The sequence below is a fragment of the Onychostoma macrolepis genome, chromosome 11, assembly GCF_012432095.1.
Source record: "Onychostoma macrolepis isolate SWU-2019 chromosome 11, ASM1243209v1, whole genome shotgun sequence".
Taxonomy (NCBI): domain Eukaryota; kingdom Metazoa; phylum Chordata; class Actinopteri; order Cypriniformes; family Cyprinidae; genus Onychostoma; species Onychostoma macrolepis.
Window position 1 is genome coordinate 9,931,052 of NC_081165.1, and position 15,617 is coordinate 9,946,668.

General features: G+C 35.7%; 1 protein-coding gene across 1 annotated transcript in view; it reads right to left on the minus strand.

Annotated features, from left to right (window-relative positions):
• cdk18 (cyclin dependent kinase 18) overlaps window positions 1-15,617 on the minus strand; it is a 74,992-nt gene that overhangs the window by 33,927 nt on the left and 25,448 nt on the right. The window contains exon 2 of the mRNA XM_058790581.1: window positions 13,212-13,347. Within this exon, the coding sequence (XP_058646564.1) occupies window positions 13,212-13,329 (118 nt within the window). The 5' untranslated portion in view covers window positions 13,330-13,347. The remainder of the gene's footprint in view (window positions 1-13,211; window positions 13,348-15,617) is intronic.

The following is a 15,617-nucleotide window of genomic DNA, read 5'->3' on the forward strand; positions in this document are numbered from 1 at the left end:
TCTTGAATAATGATTCTATTCAAATCTTTGTAACTCTTGACAGTCTATTCTTGTTTGAAACTAGAGAAATTGATTCAAAAATTAAATCTGATTAATCGCATTATATGCTGATTATGAATCACAGTTAATCACATACATAAATATTTTTTCCCTAAAGAGTTACGTTAAAAAAAACAAAAACAAACTATAACAGCAAATAAGTAAATCATTGAATGGACATTACAAAAAAAAAAAAAAAAAAAATTTTAGAAGCCAGTATATTGTATTATTTATGCGATAAATGTCTGTACCTTCTGTGCCGTGTTCTTGCTGCTTTCACTTTTTCCTGCTGATAGTCTTAAAGAGACAGTACCGCTTTTCATGCAAATCAATGTAATCTCAATGCAAATTCTACAAATGATGCATGTAAACAATATTATGTAAGTTTTGAATGACCATTATACACTAATATATTATGGCACTATAAATATGTATGAATTTATTAAACAGGCTCCTACAGTTGGCTTTCAGTTTCATTATAATTCATCGGTAGGCGAATGAAACTGTTATATACCGCTTTCAAACCCCAGCACAAAGGCACTGCGAATGAGCGAGAGAGGGAGAGGTTTCCTTCATTTGCAGATATGAAAAGCGAGGCCCTATCCAGGCTCATCATTTAAATATCACAGTGGCAGCGAGCTCTTTGATCTCCTCGGTGGTAATTGGGGTCGTAGCAGGCAAGTCATTTTCTGCTCTTTCTCTTTCTGGTCCTCTCGCTCTCTATCTGAGAGATTTTCCTCTCCAGGAAATCCAGCCGCAATCTGGACTCCCCACCAATCTTTCATATCCTTCATCTACCTACTGTACGTGTCAAATTACATCCTGGCCTTCTCTAGTGACAAAATCCAGATGCGCCGCCGAGGGTTTCAAGCAAATAGCTTGCGGGGCGAGCAAATACAAGGGGATGCGCTCAGGAGATTTGTCTTTCCTTCTTTTCTTAGGTGTCCAGTTTTGAGGAGAGATTGCGTAAGCTGTGAATCTTCGAGATGAAAGCGGAAAAGGGTTGAACAGTTTAATTTTTCCTTCTAATTTTTAATAATAGCTTTAATATTTTTAGCTGTGCTGCTTTAAAGGGATGTATTTTTAAATGTGGAGAGGGTTTTCACATGTAGACACCATGTGGTTATGCTGTCAGTATGGTAAATGCTCCGCACCGCTGTTACTGCTTTTGTAACAAATCCACTGTCTTCAGCAGTATATTTCAAGACATAATACTGTGTTTTGAGTAGTTCTGTACAATAAAGGTTATAGCTTATAGTTCTTTAAGCTGTGTATTTGTTGAATGTCTGTTGACTTTTCTTAAAATGTCAAGATTGATATTTTAATGTAAATGAATCATTCTGATGGGTTCTTCACTGTATTAGAAAACAAATGAAATAATATAAAATAAATAAGTCAATTCATATATATATATATATAATATATATAAATGTAAATGTATACATATTAATATTGTAATTTACAGTATATTTATCTATAATGAAAATACTAAATATAAAAATTATATCTAATATATAAAATATTGAAATAGGCTATTTATAAATACTACGTTATATTTAATATTAATCTGTAATGTATATAATAAATATTTATTTATACAGTGCTTAACAAATTTATTAGACCACCTGTCATAATGAAGAGAGAAAATAAATATTTTAGGAATCTGTCAAAAATGTGTTTAAAACTAAAAATTGTATAATCATTTATTTGACAAATAACAAACTGAAACAACCAAATAGTCTATAATTCACACATAACAACAACAACAACAACAAAAAAAGATTTGATTTTTTTTTTACATTTTTTTTTATTTTTATTTTGTATGGCCTTTGGCCTTGATAACAGCTTGCATTGTTGTCTCTTATGCTCATCAAGGCTGCAATTATTTGATCAACGATACAGTAAAAATGGTAATATTGTGAAATATTATTGCATTTTAAAATAATGGTTTTCTATTTTAAGGCATCTGTGATGCAAAACTCAATTTTTATCAGTGCTGAATTTACTCCTGTCTTCAGTGCCACATGATCCCTCAGAAATCATTCTAATATTCTGATTTATTATCCATGTTGGAAATGATTGTGCTGTCATTACAACTGTAACCTATATGTATAAAAATAAATTATGTATGTATAAACACAAATATGTTGCTTTGCAGAAGAGTTACTAGCTATGTTTCCATCACCCTGTTTTTGTGCGCGTTTTGAAATATCGCATCAGAAACGAGTGATGGAAACAGCAATTTTTGAAAAAAAAAATCCCTTAATTGGCAAAAAAGTTTTTACGCTCGCTTGAAGCCTAATGTGAATGATGGGAGATGGAAACGCATTTGCTGAATAAATTTTGCATGCGCATCAAAAAATCCATTTGACTTTGCGCTATGGGACGGCATAATTTGACTAACCAGCGGACCGATCTTCTTGCACAGCATCTGAAATGTTGTTATGGTCATTCAGAAATTGATTCATTGGATGGAAATGGTGCTTATTCGCAAATGTTTTAATGCGATATTACAATGTTGCGCATAAGTTAAATTCGCAACTTTGGATGGAAACCTGGCATATGTTGGATGAAATATTGAAGTAGAAAATAGAAGCAAAGGCCTGTAGTTTGACCCTTTGTAGTGTCTCCTCAGAGTCTGTGAAGAGGTCAAAAGGAATAATAGATATGTCTGACAACATCTTTATACAGCTAACTGTTTGAAACCTTCAGTTTCCAGCGCTCTGTCCTGAAATGACTTTCTGTGCACCGGGACCTGCAATTGTATTTGTCCTTGCCCTGCCAGTAGGCTGCTGTCGACCCTGGATGTCAGAGTATGTGTGTGTCCTATTTTTTAGAGGCCTCAGGACTCAGACAGCCCTCTGCCCAGACCGCTTTCTCCCATTGGGCTCCAGCAGAGTCAGTCTGCACATCTAAACACACGTATCAGGTCTATTAAGAACCTTCCTACATCTCTGCGAACTTCCAAGAGCTCAAACCTCCCTTGAGGAATTGTATCGGAGGCTTGTATCTATATCAAAGCTATCCCATAAATCCCATGGGTGCATAAAACAGCTGGTGAACTAGTAGCTGCTGTGAAAACATGAATTGTTTTTTTTTGATATTCCAATAGTGATGCGATATGGCTAGGCAACTAGAGAATGATTAAAGAAAAAAAAAAAACTGTTAAACATAAAGGTTCTTTATTGGCATCGATGATTCCATGAAGAACCTCTAATATCCATGGAGCCACTAAAGGTTCTTTAGAGTGGAAAAACATTATTTAGGTAAGGAATAATTGACGACGGGCCGTTGGATGTGCATTCTTTTTCTAATAATTCAACGGACCGAAGTCAATTATTCCGCTTATACTACGGTTGCCACACCTCAAGACATCGATCAGATGATATATTTCAAGGCATTTGTCCGGTATTTCTACTTAAATCGCTATTGTGAGTAGGATTATTTCTTCCACATTTCATCCAGCGCCTCTGTTGCTAATTCCAAAACGCCATTTTAAACCTAGTAACGGAGGCTTGAGCCGTTGATAACAGATTAATGCAGTTAATACAGTTAATAACTAAGTTATGAGAGAAAGAGAGCGAGAGAGAGATTACCTCTGTGCGTCTCTCAATAGTGTTCGGCAGCAATGTCTCTAGTTATAGTGAAACTTAGTTGCTTTTGTTCACGAACCGCGCTGTTGTTGTTACCTCGCTTGTGAGAAGTCATATAGTTTTTAAGTTGTTTACTGATAAAATCGTAAGAGTAGCGCTAACAACATTAGTGCGATGTATGCTAGTGTGTGTGCAAACTGTTATGTGTTATGTATGTGCGGTCTGTGAGGGAGAGAGAGCGGGAGAGATAGAGTATGTGCTTTCCGTACATAATAAAGCGCAATTTTGTGGCAAAAACATGGACATGATCTGTCGTTTTTATCATATTGTTTACTATATTTATTTATTTGGCCAGTGTCATTGTGGGTCTTGGTTATTTTGCTGTTGTAAGACCTTTGAAATAACAGAAATCATTTGGCGAAGTGATATGGTCATGTAATGCGGTCAAGAGCTGCCTGGAACTACATTCTTCGGGCGTTTCCCTGAAGATAATTGCACACCTTAGAACGTTCATCAGCCAATCAGATTCAAGCATTCAACGGCCCTGTAGTATAAATTATTATAATGGTCTTCACACTAAGAAAAAAATGGTTATTTTAAGGATTTTGGGAACCCAGATTTACAGTCGCCCAGTAGTGCACAACACAACAAAACCTCCACCACACAATGCATAGGACTAATTTCACTGTGTTGTGGCTTATTTCTGTTGTGTTGTGCTAATTCTGTTGTGTTGCAATTTGTTTCCGTTGTGTTGTGCTGATTTTGTAGTGTTGCGGCTTGTGTCTGCTGTGTTGTGGGTTTGTTCTGTTGTGTTGCGACTTGTTTCTGTTGTGTTGTGCTGATTTTGTTGAGTTGCAACTTGTTTCCAGTTGTATTGTGTTGATTTCATTGTGTTGCGGTTTGTTTCCGTTGTGTTGTGCTGATCTTGTTATGTTGCAGGTAGTTTCCATTGTGTTGCGACGTGATTCCGTTGTGTTGCAACTTGTAACATATTTCCAATGTGTTGTGGCTTGTTTTCGTTGTGTGGTGTTAATTTCGCTGTGTTGTGGCTTGTGTCTGTTGTGTTGATTTCATGGTGTTATGCTGATTTTGTTGCGTTGCGACTTGTTTCCGATGTGGTGCGGGTTTTTTCTGTTGTGTTGCGACTTTTCTGTTGTGTTGTGCTGATTTTGTAGTGTTGCGGCTTGTGTCTGTTGTGTTGTGGGTTTGTTCTGTTGTGTTGCGACTTGTTTCTGTTGTGTTGTGACTTTTTTCTGTTGTGTTGTGCTGATTTTGTAGTGTTGCGACTTGTTTCCAGTTGTGTTGTGTTGATTTCATTGTGTTGCGGCTTGTTTCCGTTGTGTTGTGCTGATCTTGTTGTGTTGCAGGTAGTTTCCTTTGTGTTACGACTTGATTCCGTTGTGTTGAAACTTGTAACATATTTCCAATGTGTTGCGGCTTGTTTTCGTTGTGTGGTGTTAATTTCGCTGTGTTGTTGCTTGTGTCTGTTGTGTTGATGTCATGGTGTTGTGCTGATTTTGTAGTGTTGCGACTTGTTTCCGATGTGTTGTGGGCTTGTTCTGTTGTGTTGCGACTTGTTTCTGTTGTGTTGTGCTGATTTTGTTGTGTTGCGGCTTGTGTCTGTTGTGTTGATTTCATGGTGTTGTGCTGATTTTGTTGTGTTGCGACTTGTTTCCGTTGTGTTGTGCTGATTTCGTTACGTTGCGGCTTGTGTCTCTTGTGTTGCATCTTGTTTCCATTGTGTTGTGAAGATTTCATTGTGTTGTGCAATATTGGGAGACTGTACAGAGTGGTTCAAACTTCAAACATGGCTTTGCAACAAGGTCGTGTGTTGCAAAAACACGAGGGTGAGTAAAAGATGATATAATTAGAATTCCTTTCATTAAAGGAAACTAAACATTTGTCTTTGCTTTCTTTCCAGGCCTAACTTCCTTTTTCAAGTAGACATTCCCTGTTCGGAAACGAAAGCTCTTAACACATTAATAATGCAGAGAAATCGAGCTGTCATTGAAACAAAGGTGGCTCAATGGTTGAGGTGAATCACTGATAAGCCATGTTGCTGTGCCCTTGTGGGTTTGAACCTTTCTCTGGGGTGGTGATTAAAGATCTGGGCTAGTAACTGAAAGGTTTGTAGGGTTGAACCACGGGAGACCGCTTGTAAAACTAATGTTACTGTTAACCTAGCCAATGATATTTTACTTCATTGTGGGGTTACAGGTGACACACACATGCAGCTAATTATACAGAATTGATTGTAGTGTCCAGTTGAAAGTAGGTCATCAGATATTAGGCACATTTTGTGTCATAAGGCTTTGACCCACTGGACTATAATTTATTATGCATAAAACTATTAGCACTACTCATTTACAAATTAATTAATAAAAGAACATGGAAGACTAAATATTTAGACTAAAGACACTTTCATATGACTGCTGTCAGGGCTTCAGTGCATATCTCAACACAATCATAATGCACTGCTTTGACCACCAAGGTCAAGTAGTGTAATTAAATATTTACTGTTGAAAAATTTTGGGGTCAGTTTTATTTTATTTTATTTTATTTTTTTAAGAGATGAAATGCTTACCAAGGCTGCATTTATTTGATAAAAAATACAGTAAAAACAGTAATATTTTTTATATATTATTAAAATTAAAATAACTCAAGTTTAAAATAACTGTTTTCAATTTTAATATATTTTAAAATGTAATTTATTACTGTTATGCAAAGTTGAATGTTCAGCAGCCATTACTCCATTCTTTAATGTCACATGATCATTCAGAAATTATTTATTTGGTGCTCAAGAAACATTTATTATTATTGTCAATGTTAAAAATATTTTTGTAAGATTTTTTTTCATAATTATTTGATGAATAGAAACTTAAATAGGACAGTTTTTGGAAATGTACTCTCTCTCTCTCTCTCTCTCTCTCTCTCTCTCTATATATATATATATATATGTATGTATGTGTGTGTGTGTGTGTGTGGGGGTGTGTATGTATGTATGTATATAACAAAGGCTTTGTCATTTTTGCATCCTTACTGAATAAATGCATCCTTACTGAATAAAATTAATTTGTTAAAATAAATCTTTCTGACATCAAATTTTAATGGTTGATTGATTGATTTGCTTTTAATTTACTTACTGCCATAGGGTTTGTTTATAATAACAAATGAAGTGGTGTTATGAGGTGTTTTAACAGGTCAAAGAGTTAAATATAGAGTTGCGCACATAGAGTTAAATTTGACTTAAACTTTAAATTTTGCAATGCACTATTTAACCTTTCAGGAACGCTCTGTTTTGTAACTGTTTTGTATTTTGCTCCACAGAATTCATAGGAAACACGAGTTTTGTGAAAGGCCTTCAAGTCCTTTTTGGTCTAGTTATTTTTCTCCAGACGTGTGTGCTTGAATATAAGTCATTTGATGTGCACCTGAACACCTGGTTCCTTGTTGTGGTGTTCGTATGATTGTTTTGATTCGTACCTCTGAGCGAAACCATCCAGACACTGCAGTCCTTGCCGTTTTTCATCGGAAATGAGCACACTCTTTATTCATGCCTAGCCAGAGGGCCACACGGACAGCTGGCGGTTATTTTGATGGCTGTCTCTAAATGAGATGCCTTTTCTTTCAGTTCTGCCCAACACACATTACATTCATCCTTTGCAGTATAAACTATTCAGTGAGATTTAATGTGTGTGTGTGTGTGTGTGTGTGTGTGTGTGTGTTTCTGGGTCTGTAATTATATTCGAACCCTCCAAGGAATCTGTCGAAAAGCCATTTTGCAAGCATTATCATTAAATATAGCTTACATCTTTGTGGTAATCAAGAAACACTTGTTAACCAAAAGACTGCGCTAACATTTGCATGATGGCTCCATCATGGGCGCCTCTCCATGGAGAATGACTCGGTTGCGTCTCGATCAGCGATACATCACAAATATAATGAGATAATGGAGGTAGACGTCCTGGCAAGGAGGAAATATGAGGTCCAACTCCCTAACGTGACTCGGATCGCTTTCTTCCACATTAACCTTGCGGTAATTGAGTTCTAATAATCTTAGGTATATGGGCGAGTAAATTGGAACGAAGCGTTCCATTTCTCGAGGCGTTTCCGACGCTTTCTCCATCCCGACCCGTAGACTGCTCTCCCGCCACGCTTGGCTTGGAGGTTCATTTGCAGCTGGAGGGAAGGGGATGGGGTAAATAGAAGAGAAGTGCTCTTGCGTCTCCTCCCTGCTCCCTCCTTCCAAACTCCATCCTGCTCCAGCTGTCTCCGTCGCTGCCGTCTCTCCCGGGGGTGGAGGAAGTAACATCGTGCTGTCCCATCAGCCAATGGGAGCAGCTGGTTCGTGGTGGGGGAAAAATGGGGCGTTGTGGAAACAGCTGCCTCAGACAGACAGCTGAGGAGCCTGATTGCTCCCCAAACAAATGTTTTGTTCCCAGCATGCAACCAGGTCCAAATCCCCATCCTGCCATGGACCAAGGGTTCATCACCTGGTTTCACTTCTTAGTATGAGTTTACTCAATCTTGTGTAGCCAGAGTTTTGTCTTTTAACAAAGTCCTATGAACCTTACAACTTATTCTGACCAATTTTCCTGCAATTTACCTGAATTTCCCTTGTCCGACAGCTTATCAGAATTCTCAGCCCGAGCCCGACTGGAGCCCGTGTCTTTTTTCTCTCTCTCTCTTACCCATTACACAGCTGCTGTTGCAGCCATTAAAATAGTTCAGGTTTGGTTTTTAATGGCAAAGTGGTAATATTTATTTTCGTTTCTTTAAGTCAATTTAGAAATATGTTTGGAACATTTTATTTTTGTTAAATTCAATTTTTGTTTTTTAAAGGAACGACCAAGCGGCCAGCGGCAGACAGTGAGTTGAGCATGTTTGATCAGTTTAACCTACTCAAATCAACACGACGACATGCCTAAAATAAAATCTATAGACATAAAACACTTCATGCATTTCACAGTATTAATTTAAACATTTAGCCTAGATATATCATATTGCGCATATCCAATCATTTGTGCGGAGAGTGGAAGCTGAATCAACTTGCTTTTTTTTTTTATAACAGTGGAAGCTTAAAAATACGCAATCATTTTTGCTCATGAAGGTAAGAATATAAGTCATTCAGAACTGCAAAGGGTCTACTTTTATTTGTGTGCACTCACAATATCAACAAAACCTTGTGCTTTTGTAAAATAAGGGGGGAAACGCTTTCTGATGCGCTTTCTGTCATCTCTGTCTTGAGCAGGAGCGCCTCACAATGATGAACTGAAACTCAGCGAATACTTGCCTTACTGACATGATAAATATATCTATATGCATTAAATCACTATTTTAAAACGAAATAATTCAAATCAAAAACCGTAAAGATGCGTTTCTCTCTAAAGGCACGTCTAATGAGGAGATGGCGAGTCAGGTTCGTCAAATTCATCTTTGCGACACACTCAGAAAACACTAGTTTACTAACAAATAATTCAAATATCCTTTCACTATTTTTTACGTTTTTGTTTGTTTTTTTTTATTTATTTTGTTTGTATGTTTGTTTTTTGGGCCGCTGTGCCAAAATTGTGGTGGCATTGAGTAGCAACAAATCGCCTACGGCAGCATTTTAGTACCACATTGAAAAATAACTAAATAAATAAGATTAACATCATAATATTTTAAGAATAAAGTCAAAATTACGATAATAAAATCGTTATATTGCGTGAAGTTAATGTGAAAATTCCACCTGGCTACTCTGCCAAAAAAAAAAAAAGGGAAAAAAAGTCTGTGGCATCCGTCATTCTTCACATTTAACATAAAAAACAGCAATAAAATGCAGACTTTTTGACGTTTTTTGAAACTCTGATTGACCGATTTCATGAGACATTCGTTTGTATTAAATTGTTCTGATTATTTTTCATGCATTCAAATATTCATGTTTATTTCGTGCTGCAAATATTAAAGGTGAATTATCTCACTGTAAAAGAGTGTAAAAACACATTTATTGTTTGTATTTTATCATAAAATTGACAGAAGGCTGAGATTTTGTTGTAACAAAGCACAAAGCTGCGATCATTGGGTGGCTTGTGTGCTACAAATAATAAATGGACTTGAAAGCGTTAAATATCATTTCCAAGCATTTAGCCTATACCGTAAAACAGCTTGTGAATAGTCACGATTCACGTAACGTTATTTACTTGAGAAAAATCAACAATAGGGCCCAAGTTAAGTTAACCGAGTTGGTACCCATAACGTTTGCGGGGGCCTGTACAAATAGTTTTTTGCATATGGGGCCGGGGCTGCCTTGCTACGCCACTGTGCATTATGTTAAAAATGTCCTGGCTCTTCCAAGCTTTATAATGGCAGTGAATTGGTTCAAGATTTTGAAGCAAAATGAAGTGCATCCATCCATCATAAAAAGTGCTCCACATGGCTCCGGGGGGTTAATAAAGGCCTCCTGAAGTGAATTGAGGCATTTGTGTAAAGCAAAATTTACATATTTAGAACTTTATAAACCATAATCTCTAGCTTCCGCTAACTGTCGTATGCGTGTTCACTAGAGCAGATGACGTAGGACGTAGGTGTAGTGTAAGCTCCGGTGAGAATATGCTAGTCTTGAGAGAGCCAAGTTTTGTTTACAGCAAAGGAAACCCAGTCTCCTCTTGGCTTATATCGAAATCCTCCTACATTTTTCTTTACAAATTTGTGACCGGTGTTTTGTTTTGCTCTCTCCCCTGTGTTTCTGTGATTGTCACCTCTCACCGGAGCTTACAGTAATTTTCATTTTTAGGTGAACTATCCCTTTAAGGGCATTTTAAGACCTCTATTTTGTTTGTACTTGTTGCCAAATGGACTAAATTATTAGGAAGTTGCATTTTCTCCTTGGTTTGCTTTTAAAGGGCAGCATTTAAAAACAGACCAGCATTCTTTGTGAGCCATGTGTGTGCAAACTCTCTCCTTATTGGTCAGAATGTTCGTGTGCTGTCTAAAAGTTTGAGGTCAGTAAGATTTTTTTTTTCTTTTTTTTTTTTTTAAGTCTCCTAAATGATCACCAAAGCTGCATTTATTTGATCAAACTTACAGTAAAAATAGTAAAATTATGAAATATTATTAAAATTTCAAATAACTGCTTTCTGTTTGAGTAAATGCTATTTATTCCTGTGACGCAAAGCTGAATTTTAAGCATCATTAGTCCAGTTTTCAATGTCATATGATCCTTCAGTATGTGTTGAATTGCGGCTGAAGAAACATCCACAAAAATGTTGGAAACATTGTGCTGCTTAATATATTTGTGGAAACCATGATTTATTTTTTATTTATGATTGATGCATCCTTACTGAGTAAAAGTAATAATTTCTTAATTTCTAAAATATTGAATGGTAGGGTATATTTGTAGCTTTAGCTCATTTCCGAATTTTAAAATAGCTGGAGAACATCTCTGTGGATTAATTGCGGCTTTCTTTTGGTACCATTATTCCACTATTTCTATTTTTACAGTTTGTGCAGGAACCAGGGCGAAGTTAGAAAAATAATATTGCCAGGCACCTTTTGACAGAAGAGGCATTTTTGATTTTTGTGGTTTGGACCTCTATTTTGATGATTAAAATTATATAAATCCACACATGAAGGTTGAAAATTTCACTGGTTTTATAAATGACATGAAACAGGATACACAACACTTCCATAATATAATGCGTTTCCAAGTGAAACATAATATATATTCTTCATTTTTTGCTACAATTTTTTTTTTGCTTTTTGTTCATAAAGTTGATTGTAATCCAGAATAAAGAGTATAAAAGCTCTTTCTTTAGAGTTAAAACAAGATGCAGACTGGCCAATAACAAGCATTATCGATTTATATCGCAAGACCGAAGGTGTGCAAAAACCCCTGTAGATCTTTGACAGAGTCTTAAATTCTTAAAGTGGTCTTGCTTGTAGTCTCTCCCTTGAAATTCGATTTAATATTGACTTGAGAAGGCGTTAAGACCATAGAGCCAGAGAGCGGAGCAGAATTGTACTATTACCACTGCATTAATAATGTAGGCACAAAGATAAGCACCACTGTGAACGAAGAGCGAGGACGCTGGAGGGTCAGAATCCCGTTTCCTCCTCATCTTCTCTTGAGCGGTTTTGACCCCCGAGGTCCTCGCAGGCCGCTAGATGCATCTCTCTTCCATCTCTTGGAGAGATTATCAAACTCTTATGGGCCACTCATTTTCTCGGCCTCTTGGTGAGATCTCATTCCTTTTGAGAACAATCCAGAAAGCTTTGAATTGCAAAAGGTAGCCTCAGTTGACTTTTGGTGATGCTTCAAAATTGACGCTACAGTATTTACTTTCTTAATAAATGTTCCTGGTTTTATTGTGTGCAATTCATAAGTTTAACCAGTTCCCATTGGATAAAATGTCCCACCCTACATTTTATCTGGTTGAATGTCCTGTTTCCTTCATGGATGTAAAATAGGTTTGGAATGTCTTTGGTTGACTTTAAAAGAACAAAGTTGTGTTATTCTTAAATCAAAATGTATTGAAAGATTTTTTTCCACCTCAGTCAGAATCAGTAGTTTGTTGGAATACATATATTTACTATATTTTTTATGAACATTTGAAATTAACTTTTATTTTCAGTTTTAATTTCATGTTTACTTTGGTTTTTACTTTTTTTTTTTATCTGATATTTATATTTTAATTTACTTCATCTTTATTTCAAGCAACGAAAATGTTTATATATATATATATATATATATATATATATATATATATATATATATATATATATATATATATATATATATATATATATATATATATATATAGTTTTATTTGTACAGAATCTAACAATAATAATAATCATTATAATAACTAATAATAGTTCTCTCCTGCTGACCTGATGAATAAAATTAAGTCCCAAAGATCATCATTTGTTTCTGAAAATTCAGTTTCACACGTAGATCCATCACGTTATGCAAGATAATGTGTGAAGTTTCATGTTTTTAATAAACCTACAATTTTTACACTTTTTCCTCTAGATTTATTCCATTTAAAAGACCACAACAAAGGAAACAAGCCGTAGATGCCAAAATTAGGATTAAATGTCTTTTGTTATTATAAATTCTTGATTATGCATGAAATTAATGAAAAACAAACAGTTCATATTGTGGGATTATAAACTAAAGCCCTGTTTGGATGGGACTAGTTTTCCCTCAGGTCAGGTACATGTGTGTTTCACAGAATTTTTATTTGTTTTTGTTTTTTTTAATGCCATCCGAATCTGTTTTTTTCACTCAGGCGTCCTCTGAGAAATCGAATTCTGCTGGATAGGACTATCTTTGATCATAGTATATATTTACCCTTCTCCTCATTTGTTTTCAACTTTGTTGAAACGATGACCTATCTTTATAGATTTGAACCACTTCCTGGATAAAATAATGGTTGGTGATTCAAGTGAGTAAATAAAGCATCTGATCACTGTAGCATCAGGTATGATCTATATAATAAGTCACATAAGTCTTGTTTATTTCTGTGGGTTTCATGATTCTCACATCAGACTCTTGTGCTTTGAATGGGAGATGCAACGTCAAAAGCAAAGCCGTACCGTCATTGCAGTGGATGTTGAGCTGGTTTATCTGTTCAGTAAACTCATTCTCCTCTATCGTCTCTGTTCGTGGCACAGAAAGTGAGAAACGCCTCTTGAAGTTCTTCATCTTATTCATGTCGCTGGACCAGAAGTCCTGTGGAGGATGCAAGAACAATGTGAGTTAATATATTGGTTATTTTATTTGAGAAGATGACATTTGTTTTGTTGTGCTCTCTAGATGAAAGCTGTCGTGATTTTATTGGACTCTCTTGTGTTTTTGTCTTTTAAAATTTAGCTGAAGAATCTGAGTTTGAATGTTTACAACTTTTCCGAGAGATTTGCATCTCTTCTGGCATCTCTTGCTGTTTTATGTTCTGTCAGAGCACCAAGTTTGGTGTTGTGTACACAAAAGCTCCAATATAACAAGTCTGCAATCAAAAGTCAGAGTAATGAACTGAAATGTTTCTCATTAAACTCCTCCAAGTAGAAATGATCTGAGCTGCTATCTGCAATCATTTTGTAGCTCTATACTCTTGCTTAGAATAGGTCAGCTATTGACTCGATTGTGCCTGTTTTTTTCTCCCCAAGGGAATTTTTGGAGAACAACCTGAGACTTTATGATTCATGAGCTAAAAGAGCAACCTCTGAGCAATTTGTGTTCAAATCTGTCCAACTAGGGATGTGCGATATTGACATAATTTCTGTGTTTGGGGGGATTTTGTCAATAACAGTACTGTAATTAAACAATATTTTTCTGAGTGTGTTTTTGTGCTGGTACTTTGGCTGGTTTAGACCTGTCATGGATAAAAATATATAACATTAAAACCGCCAGTAGGTGGCAGCAAGTCCCTGTCTAAATGAGTAATTCATTGAATCATTCATTTAAATGATTTGTTAAAAACAACCGATTAATTTAGAAACGAAGCAAGTGACTGTCTTTATGAATGGATCATAGAATCACTGACTCATGATTCATTCAAAAACAGATTCATTGAGGAACAAAACACTGCAGTGTTGCTCTGAGATGCACAAACGTTCAGATCAGACTTTGGAACTATTAAAAAAAACCAAAAAAACAATATTGTGTCTATAATGCAACTCATTCAATATTCTTGTTAGTTTGAGAAAGGGTAAAAATGAAGATCATTTTGGTGCAAGACTTCTTCACTAATAAAGTGTAAAAAATGTACTATAATACACTTGAAAAGTGCACATTACGTCCCTTATAAGCGATAAAGTGGTTGCTGTGTATGGACTAACACTCTGTTTAAAGAGACAGAATTAATAGATGTCTAATGATATAAAATTTCTCCACAGCTGAAGTTCAGCTCCGTCTCACTGGAGCTTATCAAAATCTCTCGTATTCTCTTCCTACGTTACCAGGCAGAGCGGTTGCTAAGGGTTCCAGCGCTGTTCGTTTAATTCCGGGTGTGAGATCGTGCTGTGTGCTTTACTAATTATTTTGAAAGTGGGAGACTAGCCAATACTCCCATTGCTAATTAGCATCAGCTCCCCCTAAAATAACTGCGTCTCAGAGCGCCATTGTTTCTCAAATGACTCTGAAACAGAAATGCAAAATAATAAAATAAATACTAATAGTGCTAAAAAAGTTCCCTTGTCAGCTGTGGGTGGTGTTTTCCCCCTCCACTGCCTCGCGTTCTCTTCCTCTCTTTGATTATAGTGGTTGTTTTTGCTAAGGATAATGATTTAGTCTTTCTGTCTTTGAAACATGACTCTCATAAGACAATTATTGCTCCTTACTGTCCCATCAAAGGGCTGATGAAATGCAGACCAGTGTCTGTCTGGATAATCTCATCATCTACATCGTATTTATGGGATGTTACTGTTTCTAGCATGAAACAATGTTTGTCGCAATCTTTTGTTGTAACACTGTATTTTGTAGTATTAACAATAATTTAATATGACTATTTTATAAATAGCAATATTTTTAGATAACTTTATATGTATATGTATATATATAAAAATATAAATAATGTACACATTTACATTTAAAACCAATCTTTTAAATTAATTACATATATATAGCTATAAAAACAGATGACATTTGGAGTATATATGTGACCCTGCACCGCAAAACCAGTCTTAAGTATATACATCATACATCTTGACAAGTATATACAACACATACTGAATGAATAAGCTTTCCATTGATGTATGGGTTGTTAGTATCGGACAATATTTGGCAGAGATACAGCTATTTGAAAATTTGGAATCTGAGGGTGCAAATGTTCTAAATATTTCTAGATATATTCTATCTAAATAGATTGAGAAAATCTAAATATTGTCCAAATGAAGTTCTTAGCAATGCATATTACTAATCAAAAATGAAGTTTTGATATATTTATGGTAAGAAGTTTGCAAAATATCTTCATGGAACATGATCTTTACTTAATATCCTAATGG